Genomic DNA, 21,186 nt, shown 5'->3' with positions numbered 1-21,186 from the left:
TTGGTTGGAACTATTTTTCAGGTCTTTTTCATATAATGAGGTAGATAGGCTACAAAGTTTTGGGCCTTCTGGGCCTATTTTCTTTTAGCCTACTACTTCCTTGCTAAGGCACTGCATTTGTATATATGTATTTTTACCGCGGGACTCCCGCCTCGGCAACGGGGAATGATTTAGACATGTGAATCTATGAAAGATACCCCAATACTGGATAAGAAGTTGAAGCTGATGGAGACATTTCTAAGCGCCTTTTCAAAGCATAGATTTGGATAAAGCATTCAACTATAGTTTCCAAACATACACAGGGCTCAACCTCAGCTCTGTACTAAACCACGTTTCATGCATGCCAGATTACTAGTCTCCAAAGGGTGCAGAATGCCCTTTATGAGCTTTACTTAATAGCCTTGTCTATTCTAAGTTAGCTTTGGGAACCAGCTTACTATGCCCCATGATTTCGATTATTAGGGTATTAGGTTGACCTCTAATATGCTCTGATCACTCCAGATTAGGAAGAACGCCCTAACCCTATGCCATTATGCATTGAGTGTGACATGGCTGTTTAATTCTTCAAAAACTAGGTAGATATCCCCGGCTATTAACATCTTCCAGACGAAGGAAATAGCAAGTGCCTTACACGGTGCTGAGATCTAGAGTCATGCTGGGCTTACTGTACTGGCAATCGCTGAAGAGGGTAGGAACATTAAGTGGGTTGCAAACCTAAGGGTTTCCCTCACATCTCTGGGACTTGAGGAGCTTTGGAACTGTTAAACACAACACCCTTATCCAGATCCCTCCTGAAGACACCGTATTGGGAATACACATGGACCTTCGAAGTAAAGAGACTAAGTCCAGGTACCACTACCTCAGACTTTATGGATATTGCAAACTGAAGTGGGATTCAAGATTTCATAGATTACATAATGATATATATATATATATATATATATATATATATATATATATATATTTGTTTGCAATTACCTGACCAATAACGTGAGGTTTGATAATGTATCTATATAATAGTATGCATATAGTCCTGAGCAACCAATCAAATAGGTTATTTTATTCTTAGAAAATCTTTACTCTGGTTGTTGTCCTGCCTAAGTCCCGGATGCTATGGTTCTGTTTACATGTAGGTGTAGTGAAGACTGAGATTTAGCACAGACCAAAACCACTAGGCATGGCGGGACATATGAGTTTTTGTCTGTGAGTATTGTTCATGTGCTTTCTTTTTCTATGAAAACTACCTAATTAGAGAATTATCGCATGCAATGTAGCCCATATATGGATTGTGAGTATACTACAGGGTTTACCCAATTAACCCATAGGCCTTTGGGTATGCAATACAATGAAAAGAAAAAACAAAGCCTACGGAATAGTTATACACCTAACTGATTATCAAAATAGATACCTTTAATTATCCATTCTTGGGTTTAGTCATTTTCACCATAACTAAATTGGGAACAATTTTAAACAGCCGAAATAAAGTATTTTCATTCACTATGCCCCAGGCCTTGAAAACCTGCATTGCTTCATTCAGAAATGTGCATTCAACCTCATTTTCTAGAACCCAAGCTTGAGGAAGTTAGGATAACACCCCCACCCCCAACTGCTTGGCAAAGTGTACATTTGTAGTTACTGTAGTTCAGAGCGTTTCTAAGCAAATTTTTTCTAATATTGCTTTTGCCTATTTAGAACTAACAACTTCTTTCGCCTTTTTGTGGTTCTCAGATGAGACATGGATTTTATGTAAAGAGTAAATACCATATAAAACACATATTGAGACAATACCTGTACAAGTGAATCGAGTATTAAGGTTGCAACCGATTTCTCCTCGTTATCCTGCTCAAAAAGGATTTCTACAACTGAATCTCTGTTGGGAGGAAAATTAAAAGTCATTCATCTATGCATAACACTCGTTTTGGTGGAGCAGTTCCAATTATTTTCCATAAAAAAAACACGATTTTACCTCACTTTACATTTGTAAAAGAGTAGGCATCACTTTGCCACCTGGATGGCAGACTATTCCAAATCATTGCTAAAAGGTATCTAAGTGGGAAGATGCCTCCTTTACTTGTCCCTATGGTCTCTTTTCAAATGTACGTAAGAAAGGGGGATTACTGCAGTGCAGAACAAGTAAACACGAAGGGCAGCCATTAAGCCATTAAGTCCACTGCAGTAAACATCTAATGTAGAAAATAATTATGTTGTAATAATTCAAGTTAGTGTCAATCTAGCCAAATATTGAAAATCACTGGAAAAATTGTTGAAAGCCCAACCATATCATGAAATATTACCATTTACAATATTTGTAAGGTACTACGAATGGACGGCAGTAAGAAAGCTACTGTAATGGAATTCAATATTACCCAAGTTGTACATAATATCATGGGAAAATAACCCAGTTAATTTTAAAGGTATTAAAGTTTAATGTACTGGCAACTTGTTAATTGGAAAATAACTGGGGAAGCAACAAAACGCTACTTTTAATATTTAACATCGGAGATTATTGATGATTTGAATCAAACTGAACAGGTCAATTTACATACCACAGTGTACATTTTGCATCTTTCAATAATAAGAAATAACTAGTCACTCAAAGGTATTGGCTCTAGTGTTCGTGTTCTGTAATATTTTTCTTGGAAAAAGTTGGGTGACTAGTAGCAGAAATGGAAACCTTGTGAAAGAAGATCATGCGAGTGTGTGAATCCAGGAGAAGAACAGTAAGTATTGCCTGTAACCAGCTCCCCTTGCTTACTCCTTATCCTTTTGTGGTAATTTTAAGGAAGATCAATAATCATCATCACAACCATACAGCACAAATGAATTGGATTTAATCCTTAATGATGAATCTTTTACTTCACTTAATGGCAATCATGTTATTAATTGAGAGCTTGGGTGGAAGAGTAGTAAACAAACATGGTTTTCAGGTTACATACACATCTTTGGAGTGGACGTATTCAACAATTTACCAGACAGGCTTTTAGACAGACAGGTACTATTCTATGGCCCTTACTGACCAGAACACAGTAGGTTTGGAGATGATAACCAACACAAGAGTAAAAAAGTGTAAATAGAAGATTTACTTCAGATGAGCAGCAGTTCGCCAGTCTTAAGTCGGTTATTCTCATGTAGCCAATTTTACAGGAACTAATTAAAAAGCCGGCAACTAAAGATGGATAATAAAAGTGAACATATTTGCATAGTAAAGGGAAGATGCCTTGAAGCTTACATGTAGAGCAAAACGTTTTCTGAATGCAGATTGACACCTTGGAGGTATTAGCAAGGGGTGAAATGGATGAAAACATCCATCAAGGTATATTTCACTTGGTTAAACAAATAACTCACCACAAGTCTTTCTGTAGCACTGTATATGGGTTTTCCATTATTTCATACGCAGATGACACACAAATTGTCATCACCTTGTCGCAGAATAGCGACATTGTGGGTTCCTCCCTTCATGTGTGCCTATCAGAAGTAGCAACATGGATAGACCTAAATTGTTTGAAAATGAATGCCGGGAAGACGGAGGCAGTAGTCCTGGCAATCACATCAACATCTGGTCAAATTCCTGGTGGCCCGATAACCTGGATCCTCGGCCTGTGTCCAAGGACAAGATTAAGAACTTAAGTATCTTGTGCGATAAGTTGTCTTTTGATGCCCAAATCACTCCCATTGTAGAGAAATGCTTTGGGACACTGAGATCTTTGAGGAAAATTCTTCATCTCCTGCCAGAAACCACCCCAAAACTGTGATCCAGGCCCTAGTGATATCCAGGCTAGACTACTGCAACGTTCTATATCTGGGTGTGACTGTGTCCTGTCTGAACAGACTGCAACAGGTCCAGAATGCTGCGGCTCGGGCATTGCTGAAGCTTCCACACATTGTGGGCTTTCATTAGACCCGCTCTGAGAAATCTACACTGGCTTCCGGTAAGACAGAGTTCTTTTTAAAGCACTCTGATATTGCATTAAGTCTCTTTCCTCCCAAGGCCCTCACTATCTTCAGCTGATGTTGAAACCAAATGCATTGACTAGAAATCTGAGATCAGCTGAAGCTAAAACGGCCATCATTACGAAATTAGAATCGGCAAGAGCAGGAGGCAGCGTCTTCAAACTAATTGTACATAAAGCATGGAACTCCTTGCCTGTGGAAATTTGGCAAGACCCTTCCGAAATCCTTTTCAGGAAAAAAATAAAGACCTGGCTTTTTGGCTCAGAGTAAAATGATTACATTGAAATCTTGTTGTCATCACAGGCTTTGGTGCAAGAACTAATTGCACTACAGGTTCGGTTCCCTTAAGAGGTTACAACAAATATCAGTCTAAAGTATAATACTCACTTGACAAGGACTGACATTCATTATGCTGTTCTTTCAAATTATTCAGAGACCTCACAGCAGGAGGTGGCAAGAGAGGATTGACACTGTATGCTTGATCAATACCAACCATCGTCAACTCCCTCTATGATCTCTAAAGACAAGTGGAGCATCCTCTCTTGGAACTTTGCCAGTCTTAAATCCAAAATTCCAGATCAGTTATGGGGGAACGTTGACTTTTCTTTTGATATCTGATTAGTCCAAGAAACCCAGAGTGTACAGCAGGTGTATATGTTGGGTTACATGAATTTTTGTTGCAAAGCTATTTAGCAGGAGAGAGGGCAGCCCGCTGGTGATTTAGAAATATGGGACAAAAACTCCCTGAATTGCACAATCAGGAGACTTAAACCTACCTGAGATACTTGGTTTATGTATTTCAAATGGTAATAAGTTAGTCTACATCAGGATAAATGAGCAAAACAAGGAATCCAGCATTCTTACTACCCTTGAGCGTTTTATTGAGCATTCATCCTTGAGGGGGCCAGTGATAGCAGTGGGCGTATTAAGGTCACTCGCAATCATTGAACCATTTGATAATTCTGAAGCAGTTATAACTGAGGAGGAAGCAGTCACTGGGGTATCCCAGACTGGATAAAGGAGGTATGAAGTGACTTGGTGAAAGCAGTTGGAACAGAGGCCAATAAGACATTTTGGAGTATACTTGCCCATGGAAGCTGGCATGGCACATCCCATGTTAACAGCCACAGATTTGGGTTGAACTCTTTGAGAGACCTTATTAAGTTAGTGTAAAGACTCCAGACGAAGCATCAAACCAGGGACTTATAAAATCAAATGAAATTATAACTCCCCTTGAAATTCCTCTCAAAGATTCTATTGGTACGCTCTCAGTTATAGCCCCAGGGTAGGCACCTGGATCTGATTGCATGCGAAGAGATTTATTTGCCACAGAACCATCCATATGGGGCTCATATCATATTCTGCTTTCCAAATCAATACCGGAATGTGGGCCTCTCCCTAAATCTTGGCAATATACCGAGTAGTAATTCCCTATTTTTAGTCCTCTAGACAGTGCTGCAGCTGCGTCTCTGTTCAAACATCCACTACACTACAAACCAAAACACATAGGTAAAATATATTGTCATTTACAAGGCCAACAGCTTTAACTCTCACAAATGGGAGACCTATTGCATTGCAAATGCTTGTTTTTTTAATACAGTGTGGGTTGTCTTTTTCTAAGTACTGCCAATTTTCTTTAGGTACAGGAAATGTGGCATAGGAATATATAAATGTTAACTCAGGATCACACAATTCAGTTAAGCGGGTTTAAATTTTATAGTTAAATAGTTGACAGCATAGCCACTATAGTGCTGGGTTTATGTTAGAAGTTCAACATGACTTCCATAACGCATTATTTTTTAAAGGCTATATTATGTGTAAAATATTAATATAGAGGAAAACGGACCTGATTGATCCATTAACATGCAAAATCTTTTCCCCATCTAGAGGGTAGTCAACATCAGGAGGTGGTGCAGGGCGCTGTAGAACAGAAAAAACAAAAGCACAGATTATAAGGAAAAAGAGTAGTAACAGAATATGTATTTTTGAAAGGCAAACAAAGGAATCTTCATCTTACCTGAGCACTGCCATCAATATTAAACTTTGCTGCTTGAATGTTCAGTCCACGTTGAAGGTCACTCACAAAACATGTACGGACTATTAAAACAAATGAAAAATATTAATGAAATAATAAAATTATTAAATAGGCTTGTTTTCAAATGTAAATATTAAGTAACGTGGGAACAAGTGTAGTTTAGGCACTGCTGAAATAGAAAAACAACATGCCTCTAAATATGTATTTCAATTTCTATATTTTAGAATACTTGAACTTTAACAGGGTTTTGCCAAATTTGAAGGCTTTAATTTGTTAGAGAAATATGGTATTATTTTTTACATTGACAATACTTGTAGAGAGCAGACTGCAACAAAAAAGGAAAGCTACAGAAGTCAAGATTAACACATTCTAAGGGAATCCGTATTCCTCTCTGAGGTACCTCCTGGAGTGAGGCAAGTAGCTCTGTGGAGTTGACAGTGGCCACATTACGTACTGCTTGACCTCCACTACTTTTAGGTCGAGCCTGGGCAGCGCATGCGCTGCTTTGCGAGGCATGCTGTATTCAAGTACGTTCTTGAAGCTCTGCCCATATTTGTCATTGGCTTGTGTCATTGTCCTTCAGAAATGCTGCCTTCTGATTCGTTAATAGGTTTGTTAGTCCCTCCTTAGTACCGCATTGTCTTAATTTGTAACCTCCCATGAGTACTGGCCCTTTTACTTACACGGTAGATCTGTAAGCACTATTTAATGAGTTTCTCCTACTGCAGACACGACATGCTTTCCTGCAACATCCAGTCGGCCATGCACGGTTTCACTTTCTAACAGCCCGGGACAATGGCAGCAGCTTCTTTAAAATGAAATAGGTCTTGCATTTAAAAGAATGACTTTTAGTTATGCTGTAATTATCAAACAGATAAATAAAAGGCATGGTCATTTACAATGCCAATAGCTTAAACTCTCGCAAGTGCAAAATCTATTGTATTTTAAATGCTTGTTTAGGCTTAACTGGGAAATAGCATTCAAGCATTCATCTTAGAAAGCCCATTTTGTTACTTCCAAATATCTTCCTTTGTGGTGATTATGTAATGAAGTTGCATCTATTAAATGTAACCAACCCTTTTTGTTCCACCTTTGAGGACCCCTTACCAAGGATAAGCATTGAGATTTCTTAATAACATTCACTCATTTAGATTTTTTTTTTGTAGCTATGTCAACAACTATCACCAGCAAGCTAATGGAGTGGCTTGTTTGATTTTTTTCTCAAATCTCACTTCAGTGGCAACTGCATCTTCTTTAGACGCCTGTATTAACCCTGGATTTTCACAACATCCTAGGACATAGGTTTGATAGTCTCTGTGTTGTACGAAAAGTAGAATCCAATTGAGAAACAGAGACCTCTAGCTTTATAACTAACTTGTGTGGCTTAGAAAAATTACTGTTGTGCAAAAGCTTCAATAATGGGAAAAGCACTCTACACAATAAAACCTATTTTTACTGTGCATCTGGTTTGTTTATTTGAGGAGTTGAAGTTCTGACTGCTTCTCTATGCTCATACGACTTTTTTTACACATTTTTACTGCCGTGCTTTTCCTCGGCAGCCATAATGTGACAATACCAATTCCCCGAAATAAGGCATCCTTCAAGCACAAGCACTGTTATGTCACTCCTCGCTTCCTAGAATACACCAATGTTGCTTCCAATGGTAGATTGATAAGTGGCAACCCAGAAAGATTCAACGAACTTGTCTGAAGACCTCCTTTGCGGACAACATAGACTACCTTGGTACAAAGTAGTTATATACAGGAAAACAGATGTTACACTATTGGGGGGCAGGCTTCAATCTGTATGAGCTGTGACACATTAAACGCATCTGACGCAGCAATCAGGGGTTATTAAAAAAAGCACTGGCAAAGGCAATATGTTTTGCCTATGCAAAATCTATTGGCTATTCCAGTTTTTTACATGTTGCACAGCAGTGGAGCTGCTGCGCAACATGCCTTAAAGTACAGCAAGAAAAAAAGTGCTGTGACAAGGTCAGCATTGTCTATGTCATAGCGTTTTTTTAAACAAAATGTAAGCCATGTTGCATAGAAGCTCAACTGCTGTGCGACATGTAAAAAAAATTGACAAATCCAATAGAATTCGCAAAAGGTGAGAACTATTGGCTTTGCCAATGCTTGCTACAGAGGTTTGCTACTATATTGGGAAACGCTAGTAGTACTCTTCTGGCATCGACTAGGAGAAGGGCCGGACTGGGAACCACAACCGGCCGTGGCAAAGTGCTCGGCCGGCCCACGGGGAGGGGCGGCAAACGGTTGGAGGCGCCCCGTGCTCTTTGCCAGGGCCGGTTTTAAGCCGATTTTGGTGCAGGGCTGATTTTGCAGGAGTTATTATTCTCTCGAGCACCCCCACCCCCGAAGGACACAACTCATGGCTGTGAGCCCATTCTTTCAGTGGCCTCAGAGCTGAGATAATGTAGTTGCCAGTGGCCTTGGTTTCGGGCTGTGACTTTGAGCATGGGAAGCCAGCAGAGAAGTTTGCAGAGTACGTGAATGTTGCTAACAGGGCTGCAGCCTGGTGGGTCCTAGCAGCTGTGCAGCGGCGGCAGCGTGCACCGATGCATCAACGCTTTACCTGCCCCCCGTGTCTATCTGAGATCTCTGCACTGACAGAGCGGCTCTGGGCCACTTGAGATTACAAACAAAAGGAAGAGGAGCTGAGATGTGCTGAGTAAGCGATCGGGGAGCACAGGGCGTCACTCGGGAGGGACATTCGCCTCCTCCACCTTTCCTCAGTGCGATCAAGTCCATCATAGTGCCTAGAATCCTGAAGCGCCATAGAGGAGTGATCCCAGCACATCCTTCTACAGAACCAGGATCTCCTTTGCTGCAGCGCACGCTGTAAGGAATGCGGCTGCCATTGTTCCCACCGCTGCACACGAAAGTGAAAGCTAATTGGAAATCTGATCCAGAATAGATGGCACCCGGCGCGCCGCTGCTCGCTCCCGAGACCGAAAGGGCATGGTAGTGAAAGTTTTGAAGAAAGGCGGGACATGCACCTGTCTTTGGCCATTTGCGTGCTTTCATTATTGAAAGCCACACGCAAAGGCCAATGGGATGTGTGGGAGGAGGCAGACCCACACAGAGAAATTTCTTGGAAGTCTGAAGTGATTCCAAGAGGCCTTCTCCTAGAGCAGTGCAGGCGCGCCGCTGCTCGCTCCAGCGACCATGGGAGTGAAAGTTTTGAAGAAAGGCGGGACATGCACCTGCCTTTGGCGATTTGCGTGCTTCATTATTGAAAGCCACAGGCAAAGGCCAATGGGATGTGTGGGAGGAGGCAGACCTACACGGAGAAGTTTCTTGGAAGTCTGAAGTGATTCCAAGAGGCCTACTCATAGAGCAGTGCATGCGCGCTGCGCTAGGCAAGACCTAACAAGGTTTCTTGGACACCATGCCACAGGTTTAACTGGATGTATCAGACAAGAACTGCCCAGTAATCCCAGGGAAGCAGGGACAATTACAATCTAGCTATAGAACAATTCTTCCAAAGTAATCAATCTAGGCAATCATTACTGTAAATATATTTAATTCTTGTACCGTAATTAATGAAAACCTGGATAACAGAAACTGTGGAAAAATAAACTTAACACTATTCTCAAATATACAAATACATAAACACTAGTAGAACAAGAAGCCAACACACAAAGCAAAAAACAAAACGAAATTCAAATGATATTATACATCGACATGGTGAGGTAAAAATTCTACTACCTAGACAATAGTATCCTACTCCAGCTAGACCAAAATGTTTGAATGGGAAAGGTACAGTGTTTAAAATAGGCAGAACCAGCATCGACGTTTATAACAATGGAATGTGTTTCAGGAATTTACACTAAACCGATCGATTCCTCTGGCTGCATTTACTGTAGCTACAGGTTCAAGAAGGACAAAGACTTTTCCTCACTTCCAAACAGCACCACCAGCATAATATCCAGTCAATACATCTACTTTCTGAGGATAAACACCTCGCTTGCATTTTTTTTCAGACTATAAGACAACTCAAGACTACCATAATGCACACAGTAACAGCCACTGCAGTAGAAATGCAACGGTGATTGGGATCAAACCATGCAACCCATCATCCCCCTACAGGACGTCCTCGCTAAATGGAGCCCGATATGCTGAACTGAGACATCCACAGGCACACGTCTTTTAATGCTCCGAATTGCAGTGACAGACACTACAGATGGTTAAACATACATCCACCAGCTCAGATTCTGAGCATCCATTTTTGTGCAACATCTTTTTAGGCAATGGTTAGCCAAGACTGACTGATGCATTAACATATCTTTAACGACCAAGTAACCCATCATGCAGAGTAGCTCCAATTTCCGAGTGAGACTGATCCAACAACCCCACAACTCTATACCTCGAAACAAACTTAAGACCACACAGAACGCTGCCGCTAGACTCGTATTCAACCTTCCCCGCCGCACCCAAATCTCACCTCATGGAGCTTCACTAGCTCCCCATTCACAAACGCAGCCAGTTCAATCTTCTGAAGCACACCTACAAAGCCCTACACAACACTGGACCCATCAGCTACACACACTTTCACAATCCATCCAAACACCTAATCTCAGCCTCACTTTAACGTGCACCCCCACAACCCCCCGCTTTCACAAAGCAGAGCATGAGGTTGCTCATTATCCTACATCACTTCCAATACATAGAAAGACCTCTCATAACCCAACAGAGCCTCCTCTTCGCAGCTGACATTTCGCAAGACAAGAAGCTGAAGGCCTGGCTTTTGAATAATGCTGTGGGGACCACACACCTTCACGCCTGCCCAAGTACCTGGATAACCTCGTGGGTGATTAGAGTGCTCTACAAAAAGGCATAACCTACAGCAGTGCGACAGCACAAAAAGGAGTAGGGACTCTTTTGCATTTGCCACATGTGGACTCGGATAACATATATGTGATCAAGTATTTAAACTTGATCAACCAGTACCTAGCTCATATGGCCATCTCTTGAGAGGTAGGTGAGGAGAGCAAGGACCCACCGGAGCCTCCCTTCACTCCTCATACAACACCCCACCCAAGTCAACATCCAAAGCAGACTTAAGCTACGAAAACGTATCGGGAGCACATATGACAAGGATTCCATGATCATGTGAGGTCTTTCTGCAGTTTAAGGAATTTGTTGGATGCTTCGCCCAGTGGCAGCTGGTGAACTTTGAAAATGTGGAGCACAAATCCATTCCTTGAATTGGAACAAGTAAGCAAGTGGAGTGAGTGGGCACAAACTCATTGAGGAATGCTGAGGCAGGGCTGGTCTGCTCTGAGAATATCTGAAAACAAACTGGGAAAAGGGGGCATTTTATAGCTCTATTTTCACATAAATTTGGTAAGAATCCAGAGATTCTTAAGAGAAACTTTTGTGCTATGCTAAGCAAACATTACTGCTACTAGGGGGTTTGAAGCGTACCCTCCAACAACAAAACCTTCACAAAATGGTGCCAAACTGTGGTTTTTAAGCAGTCTCCTTAAAGGTAGATGGGCCTGTCAGCATTCCAGGCACTAAAAAAAGACATGGGTATGCAAAGTCACCTTGCCTACATATTTTAAAAGCATCTTTCTTCACTTTGTTTTCCCATCCAGCCCTGCCCAGTAATTTCTTGGTCAAAAAGCAATGAATCAAAAACAATCAAAGAGCTTTATTCAAATTATTTAAAAACAATAATGAAAGTATTACAAATACACCGGCATTCATGTAAAACAAAATAGGATCAATGAGTAATTTTCTTACCCTGTAAGCATCTATTCAGTGTGTAGTGCTGCAGATTCACAAGCTATAAACCCTCCTGCCATCTAGTGTTGGGCTCGGACTTTATGAGTTGTTTTTCCCAAGAGAGTCTTTTTATTGATGGTGCAATGTCAAGTCTCCATCTCCTCCAGGGAAAGCACATGTCCAACTGCTCCTTTGTTAATTTTTTCCCCTGCCATGTTGGCGAGTGAGCATGTAGTGTTGTAGGATAGATGTTGTTCTTGAACATGCATGTAATACTCTAATAATACATATATGTGTAAATCTGACGCCATCTTATACCATGAAAAAACAAACTCCACATTTTATTCATAGACTAATGCTATTCTTCCAAGACCAGTTCTATAGTGCGTGTATAGAAGACAGTAGGTTTTCCAAAAGATGTATAGGAAAACAGAAAGTTCTGTTAAAATAACCCTCACCCACCAAAAGGTCCCTTGATGGCATGCTTCATCATCATGTTTTTCCCGCCCCGCTGTGAGAGCACTTATTAGTGAGGTGATACTATGTGTTGGTGTGAGAGTGGAAGGGTCAGAGGGAATATGGCGAGTTAAAAAATACCTGGCTGTTTGGAAACAAAATTTTAATACTCTCTATAGTTGGTATTAGTAGAAATGGGGGTTTGAAGGACGTATGCTGTTATGAACTGTTGCCTCCCTGTTCTACATGTTTCAAAGCCTTCTCCATGGCTTCTCTTCAGGACCAAAATGGTTGATCCCTGCACCACTCTTAAAAAAACAATGTGGTATGCCTGATCAATGTAAGAGTCTTGTGTGCATGTTAAAAAACATGCACTCATACAATACCCAATTGGTATATTCTTGTAAATCAATGCTTTTGGAGCCAAACTAAAGCCCCATGAGATTTTTCATTGGAGTGGAGGAGCGCATGTTGACAAACAGTCGTCAAAGCTGCTCTCTCACCCAAGCAAATGCCTACCCGTGGCTCCGATGAATCATCATGTTTAAACCCTCCATAAAAGCTTTGATTGCTGGTATTTGAAAAAGTGACTGATGTTAGCGATTTTGCAGAAAAGCTGCAATGGCTGCTAGCTGCAGTCTTATGGAAGTGTATACCGAATGTGAGTTTTGTAAGTATAGCGAGTAGCACACAAGCTGTTGCACTGTAGGTGCACATGGGTCTATATCTGAGCAACACAATAATGTGCAAAATGTTTTCACTTGGCTGCATAAAATGCTCTTCTTGTGCAAAACGTTTCCACTTGGCTGCATAACATGCTCTTCTGGTTGCCTGCCTGGCCTCCTTAAGAATGCCCATGCATTCTGGAGGCAGTTGTAAATATCCAAACTCTATGACTTCAGGAGCAACATGGCTAGGTGGAGTTGTCTGACGTCTGGGTGCCTGACTCTGCCCTTGCTGTGACTGAGAAGATCTGGCATGTTGGGAAGCTTCTTGTGATGTACTAAAAACAATACCATCAACCAGGGTTGTCGCTCCTAAGTTGTTGCTACAAGAATCATCTTGAGTGATGTTTGTCTGAATTTCCTGGCCAGATATGGAATGAGTGGGAGAGGAGGAAAGGCATATACAAATATCTCTGACCAGTTCATCCACTGAGCATTGTCCTTGGACTGTGGTGGATGCAGGTGCCTGGAAGTGAAGCTAAAGCATTGTGTGTTTTATTTGGTGGCGAATAAGTCAACTTCGAGTGTTCCCCTATGCTGGAAGTAGTCGTATAGAACTTGTAGTTGGAGTTTCCATTAGAAGACTTGTTACTGTGTCCTGCTTAGTATAATTGAATTTTGCACCCCTGGAAGATATTCCGCTAGGAGGTGGATGTGGTGAGGAAAGGGCCAATACCAAATGGCCTGTGCTATTTGAGACAACTGCAGTGAATGTATCCCTCCCAGTTTCTGGATGGAATACACTGCAGTCATATTGTCTGTGTGTAGAAGAACATTATTTCTTCCCTGCTGTATTGGGGAGGAAAGCTTGGAGAGCTATCTGTATGGATGAGCTGTAGGAAATTGATGTGGAATATTTGTTGGTGAACAGTCCACTGTCCCTGTCTTGTGATGTCCTTCATGTGTTCTCCCTATCTCATGAGTGATGCATTTGTTGTTAAAGTCATTTGCCAAATTGGGCCCATGAAAGATGTGCCCTGCAGGGCGTCGTGTGCATTCCACCACTTAAAGATTGATGGACCCTGGGTGAAATCAACACTGGATCCTCCAAATTGCCTTCTGCCTCTGACCAATGAGACACTCTTGTAATGAGTGCATGGTTAGTTTGGCATGTGGGACTACTGCTACACAAGAGGCCCTTATGCCAGGAAGGTGCATCACTGCCCTGACTGTTAGGTAATGATATGGCTGAAAAAAGAGGCAGTTGGTTGAGGAGATTTTGAACTCTTTGGGAATTGGGGGAAGCTTTGGCTGACATCCAATTGAGTATTGCTCCCAAATATGGCAGTATCTGAAGAGGTTGTAAGTGGGATTCTGTGGCATTCATTGTGAATCCCAATTTGTGTAGCAGACGTATGGAGCACCTCTGTTTGCATGAACTCTTGTCCAGGCCATCATCTAGGTATGGACATACATGAATACTCTCTCTACTTAAATGGGCTGCTACCAAAGCTAGACATTTTGTGAAAACCCTTGGGGGGGGGAGGGGGGGGGGGTTTGTCATCCCGAAAGGTAATACTTTGAACTGGCAATGACGACCATTTACCACAAACAGGAGAGAACATAACATAACATATATTGGTGCTAAATAACAGATGTTAATTGTTACCTGACTCAATGATACTCATTTTATCGACCTCAGAGGTATGAAAGGCTGAGTGGACCCATCAGGATTTGAACCTGTGACCATGAAGTCGAACACAGGCCCCTACAGTGGATGCATCTGTCCACTAAACCACCAGATAGGGTGAAGAGGTATATGAAAATATACGGCCTTCAGATCTAATGCGGTCATGAAATCGCCTTTTTTAAGTAGTGATATCACATCTTGTAGTGTCACCATGTGGAAGTTGTTCTGATAAAATGTGTAGGTTGAGCAGCCATAGATCTAGCATTGGTTGTAGCGTCCCATCTTTTTTGTGTTTAAAAAAGTATAGGGCGTACACCCTCTTGCCTTGGTGTCTATGTGATACAGGCTCTATGGCCCCTTTTTGCAGCAGAGCTTTTACTTCTTCTTTGAGATGGTGTGCAAGCTGAGGTTTGAGGATTTGTTTGCGTGGAGGAATACTTGGTGGGTGGCTTTTTAGTTCTAGGCAATATCCCGCTCGGATAATGTCAAGCACCCACCGGTCTTATGTTACTTCTGGACACAACTGGTAGAACTGTTGTAGCCTTCCCCTGACTTATGCTGTATGATCGAAGGAATAGAAGTCACTGCTTAGAGGTAGAGGATCCCCTTGCAGTCACTCCTCTACCTTTTCCGTGTGGCTTGAATCCTCCCCTGTAGTAACTTTTCCCAGCTTGTGATGGTATAGCTGCTGCTGCTTTTGATAAGATTTGGTGTCAGGAGTGGTGATTTGGGAAGCTCCTCTTCCAGGATACCTCCAAAATGATTGTTGCTTTGGTGTTGCAGACTGCAAGGCTCCCATAGATTTAGCAGTCTCAGTGTCTTTCTTAATTTTTTCTAGGTGGAAGTCTACCTGTAGTCCAAATAGGTGTTCCCCACGTAATGGAATATTAAGTAAATGTTGCTGAACCTCCAGCTGAAAAGCAGAGATGCATAACCATGCGTGTCTGCATAGTAGATTCGGCAAATATATTCCTCTTGCAGCCATGTCTGCACTGTCTGGAGCACAACTTATGCTTGCATTAAACACTTGTCTACCTACTGCAAATATGTCTTCTCCCCTTTTTTCATACTGTTCGGGGAGAGGTTCAATAATATCTTCCATCTCATCCAATGTTGCCCTGTTGTATCTGGACAGGAGTCCCAGTGAGTTAGCAAGTGATTTGTGTGTCCAGATGCTATGTTCTTTCCTGCTGTATCAGTATGATTACTCTCCTGATCTGGAGGTGGCGCATCTCCAGTGGCTTGAGCAGCTGTTCTCTTTCTAGCTGTTGTTACTATCAAGGATTCCGCTGATGTTGTGTGAAGTAAAGAGGGTCGTTGGGTGACAGTTTGTACTTTCTCTCTATGCATGGAGTAAGGACTATGGTCTTGACAGGTTCTTCAACAATTTCTGTTGAGATGTTTAGCACAGACCCGAACATTGGGAGATATTATACTGTACACTTTTTGAGAGTGTTTATACTAAGAGTTCTGTTTCCTCCTCTGTGGTGTGCATTTTGACCTTGTGGCATTCACCTGCTCTTTGAATAACACAGTGGTATGATGATGTATCGTCTAAGGTGGTATGGTATGTATCGTCTAGGCGAGATGTTTTAGGTGGTTTTGGGAGTTCAGTGCCTGGTAGCACTATGTCAGTCATTACATGGGTCTGGGCCATATGGGGGATCTCCTTGGGAGTCTGAATGATTATGAGTATAGTAAGCTTGACTCCCTACATCTTCCTCAGTCGAGTGTGTGGAAGATGGTGACAAAGGCTGTGAAGATGTATTCAAGTCCAGTGGCATAGGCCGTGTGGCCTTATGCTCTGTGGTTGTCTTTTTTGGAATTGGATGAGGTAGATCAGTGTCCTGCCTTTCCCTCTTTTGTGACTTTTCAGGCAGAACTTCCTTTCTAGTTTCTTGCTTTTTCACATTTTCTCTTGTAGGTTCTCAAACACATTGCCTACAGAGTTGGATATCACAGGTTTATTAGCTGGTATGTCCTTTTCAGTGTGCTTTTTCTTTGCATTGATAGGGGCATGCTGTCTCGGAATGATAGCGGTGGATGCCGCTATCACTCAGAGCTTTTTTAGAGCCGAACTGTGGCTATGCTCCGATACCTTCTTCGGAGTCCATGTGCTTTTAGGCTCTGATATGGTGTGTGTCGACACTGTGTGTTTGCTCGGCTCCAATGGTTTTGTTGGTGCAGGTGTAGTCTTGTGTGCAGGTGCCGATGGCTTTTTCATGCGAGTCGGCTCCATGATTGTTCCTATGGCCCGCAGTCCTACCGGAAAAGAGTAGTGACTAGTTCTGTCTCTGCTCCAAGGTATGCTTTTGATGTGAAGGGTATGGAGCACTAAGGATGATGTTTGGAGGGCTAGGTGCTTACTTTATGTATGCGGGTTGGCCTTGAGTATTCAAGGGCCTTGACATTGTCCTCATTTTGGGGCCTGAGCCAGATGGTCTTTGTGCTTGTGTCGTTTTGATAACCAGCAAGGCTAGGTCTTCTTTTTCTTGCTGGCTGGAATCGTTGGAATTGACGTAGTGCGGACTGGCGATGATGGCGCCTTCTGTTGTATCACGTTCTCCCTTGTGCCTGAAGGATTGAAGTTGTTGTTCCTCTTTTTCTTGTGGAAATTCTGCTTCCGTTGCCATCTCCATATTATGGGCTAATCGTCGGTCTCATCTAGTCTGAAGTGTCTTTTTGAACATGCTGCAGCCTGTGCAGTCCTGCTCCTTGTGTTCCGGTGACAGGCAGATTGCAGATGTTGTGTGTGTCTGAGTAAGCATATTTGGTCCCACATTGCAGGCTTTTACAGTTTGAGAACAGGTTTTAAAAACTTTTCAGTTAATGGTTCATAATATTTACAAAAAAACTCAAAATGTTCAAGGGATTGCTCGGGGGACTCGTCACGTAGGCAGACTAAAATTGTACCATTATCCTATTGACTCAGGAGAAAGCAAAGTAAAGTTCTTATGGTCCCTATTCGGAATCTGGCTAGGAGTGATCTTTCCCAAGGGCTCAAAACCCATATCAAGTACTACTCAGAATTAGTTGCGGTATGGGTAATGGCATAATCTCGCAGAAGGAGTTTACTCAACTGCTATCATTTCCCTAGCTAGCTGGCTATGGTTCATAAGGAGCGGTTTGGCCCGGGAGATATCTGCTTTAGTGAGAGAATGTGGACATTCCCACTAGCCAATAGCTTTCGAAATAGAGCTCACACATTTCAGCCTGGGAATGGAAAGACCCTTCTCACAATTCAAGCAGTCTGTTACAATGATCTCTCAGTTGAGGTATGCTCATTTGCCTAGATGGAAACCCAAAAAAAGAAGGGAGCCACCATTGTTCAAATCAGTCACATAGGAAATGCCAGACTCCTCGTACACTAAAAAGTGAGGGGTCGTGAGTGTTAGGCCCAGGAGATAAAGACAAAAACGGTTCTCCTCTGCCTACATCATAGTAACTTCCCGGTAAACCTCGACACCTTCACTGTACATTAGGACCAACAAACATTTGCCCTGAAAGACCCGATAGAGGCATTACTGTTTGTTGACTACTCTCTTAGCAAAGACAAACAGTGCCCCACAGAATAGTTACAAAGAATAAGCACCGGATGTCTATGAAGGGCGACCATGAGGATTTCTGCAGCTCGTTGCAGCACAAAAAGGTCAGTACATTCCCTTCCCGGTATATTCTCGTCAAATGTTATGGCTGAGCCTCTACAAGGAGGAAGGGGAAGGGTGAAAAAAACAAAGTGTATACAAATCTCATTATCACAGGCCATAGACACATTAGCTAGGAAATCTTACTGGTTCAGACACCAGTGCTTTGAAACTGCCAAGTATCTGACAATGCACGTAGGATCTTACACCTCACTGAGAAAGGAAATAAACACAATACTGCACCGCTTATTTGATGATCGACACAGAGAAAGCGTTTGACCATGTGGAGTGGGCCTTTCTCCATCAGGTCTTAGAAAATGTGGGGCTAGGACCCACAATCCAAAAATATACCTGGGCGGGCTACTAAACACCAGGGGTGAAATTCTTAATCAAAGGAGTCAAGACAGATAGCTTTGCACAGACTTGCAGGACAAGAAACAGATGCCCTCTGTCCCCCACTACTATTTGCTCTCTCTATATAGAGTCATGTGTCCAGTTGATTAGGCAAATCCCCTGAATAAAGGGAATGAGCATTGGGGGAGTAAAACACAAAATCCATTACATTTTACTGACACAGGTGGATCCGGCCCAGTCCATAAAAGTTAACCAACCCCTCCTACACCACTATGGCACTGTATCAGGTTTCAAAAATATATTTCAACGAATCAGAAATCCTGAGAATAAATACAGAAGGATGGGTTCGAGCAGAAAGAGACCCTTTTCTCCTTTAAATGGGCAAAGAAATCCATTTGATATCTAGGAGTGGATTACTCCAGTGCTTCAGGGACTGTACAGGGCAAACTACCCCATCCTCATAAGAGAAGTAAAAAAATGACCAGAAGAGATGGAGAACACTATTCATATCATGGATAGTCACGGCAATGGCCTTTAAAATGAATGTGCTCTGTAGGTTGCTGAATTTATTCCAGGCCCTACCTGTGGCAATCACCGCAAGTTATGCATTGTTTACACAAGGTATGCAATCAATTTGCTTGGCAGAAAAGCAGAACCAGGGTAGCGAGAAAGGTCCTCCAAACAGACAGGAACCCGGCTGGCCTAAGCCTCCCTGACATTAAAGAATACTTTTTGGTAGCGCAACTTTGCATCGCTTTTAAATAGCCCCTCAGTGAAAAAGCAGTGGCCATTTTGGAAATGCATTTAGTTGGCAGACCATTTTCAGGACCTTTTGTTGCTTCCTAAAAATATGAGACCAATAGTGTCCTATGTGTCAGACGTGTTGCATCCACTCATGAAATTGTGGGATTCCCTCGTTAAGTCCCTTGCAAGGAAGACCTTCTCCTCCCCCGATCCTAGACAATCCAGACATCTCTCCCGCTATGGGCACAACTCAATTTGCCACATGGAGGAAGGGGGACAGCTTTATGTTGAGGGATCTCTTTTACAACATCACAACTAAATCCTTCACCCAGTCTCGGACAGATTTCAAACTGAGAATATGGCCTGAACTGGGGTGGTGGAGTGAGCTAAAGAATGGTGATGGATTAAACCCAGATCAGTTGACTGGGGATGAGTGTTTGATTTGCTCAAACGCCACGTCCATCATCCCCTTTGGTATCGCTTTGTTCGCCCTAAGTTGGCAGGGTATGCCCAAACGTGGGTCCCTTGCTCACTTTGCCACTGGATTCAAGATAGCCTGCCTGAAGAGGGTTATGATCCCAAAACCAGTCCCAGGATCCTTGTTTCCAGTCCAGGGAAGACATGGCTTGGCAGTTCGGGCTGGACTGTTCCCATGAGGCACAGGGTCAGACTGATTTGCATATGGCCTCGTCAGAACTGGGGTGGTGGAGTGAGCTAAAGAATGGTGATGGATTAAACCCAGATCAGTTGACTGGGGGTGATTGTTTGATTTGCTCAAACACTCCGTCCATCATCCCCCTTGTTACCGCTTTGTTCACCCTAAGTTGGCATGGTATGCCCAGACGTGGGTCGCATGCTCACTCTGCCACTGGATTCAAGATAGCCTGGCTGATGAGGGTTATGAACTTGAAACCGGTCCCAGGATGCTTGTTTCCGGTCCAGAGAGGACATGGCTTGGCAGTTCGGGCTGGACTGTTCCTATGAGGCACAGGGTCAGACTGATTTGCATATGGCCTTGTCTGAACTGGGGTGGTGGAGTGAGCTAAAGAATGGTGATGGATTAAACCCAGATCATTTGACTGGTGGTGAGTGTTTGATTTGCTTACACGCTCCGTCCATCATCCACTTTGGTATCACCAGATTCGACACAAAGCCTGGGACGAGGGAACCAACGCCTTTTGAAAAACTATTTCTGATCTAGGACTCTACTAAAAGCCTGAAATCAGCAATCTACACAAAACTAAAAGCTTTGCCAATAAATCACAGATTGCCCTTCTCGCAGAAATTGTAATCAATACTCCATGGAAAGTGCCATACAAAGAATAGACGAGGATTTGAACAGACACATTGCGGCTGATTTGCAGCGTTCAAGGGATGAAGACTTGTAATAAAATCATGTATGACTGATAACTAATTCCACAGAAACTAAAGAAATTCCATCCACACATGGAAATTGATGAGAAATTGGGCTGGAGGGCACATTTATACACATTTGGTGACTCTTCCTGATGTTAGCAACATACTGGAAAGAAAGTCTGAGCCAAATAAAGGAGGCATTGGGCCCATCAATCCCAGAAGACCCAACCACAGCAGTTCTGGGCATTGGACCACAGGGATGGAAGGTACTGAGGAGGGGCCAACGGACTGTTATCACACACAATACTGGCAGTGAAACAAAAAATAGCATTGCTCTAGAAGAACCCGAAAAGCACTGATGCGCAGGCATGGTCCCGTAGACTATGGAATGTCCTTGCCATGGAAATGCTCTCATATAATTTAAGAGACAAACAATACATTTCTTACTGTTTGGCAGCCCCTGATAGGCTATCTAAAAGCGATGTGTCTAATCTGAAATGCTATTGCTCACTGAGAACACTTAGAATCTCTGGGTCAA

The 21,186-nt window shown here is 42.6% G+C and overlaps 1 protein-coding gene across 1 annotated transcript in view; it reads right to left on the bottom strand.

Annotated features, from left to right (window-relative positions):
• ACTR10 (actin related protein 10) overlaps positions 1-21,186 on the bottom strand; it is a 186,669-nt gene that overhangs the window by 53,713 nt on the left and 111,770 nt on the right. Inside the window, exons 9-11 of the mRNA XM_078660372.1 lie at positions 5,969-6,048; positions 5,798-5,871; positions 1,789-1,870 (exon numbers count right to left, since the gene is read on the bottom strand). Of these exons, the coding sequence (XP_078516498.1) occupies positions 1,789-1,870; positions 5,798-5,871; positions 5,969-6,048 (236 nt within the window). The remainder of the gene's footprint in view (positions 1-1,788; positions 1,871-5,797; positions 5,872-5,968; positions 6,049-21,186) is intronic.

Source organism: Lissotriton helveticus, chromosome 9 (genome assembly GCF_964261635.1).
Source record: "Lissotriton helveticus chromosome 9, aLisHel1.1, whole genome shotgun sequence".
NCBI classification, from domain to species: domain Eukaryota; kingdom Metazoa; phylum Chordata; class Amphibia; order Caudata; family Salamandridae; genus Lissotriton; species Lissotriton helveticus.
Note: the sequence above shows the minus strand (reverse complement) of the source record. Positions and strands in the feature narration are given on the sequence as shown.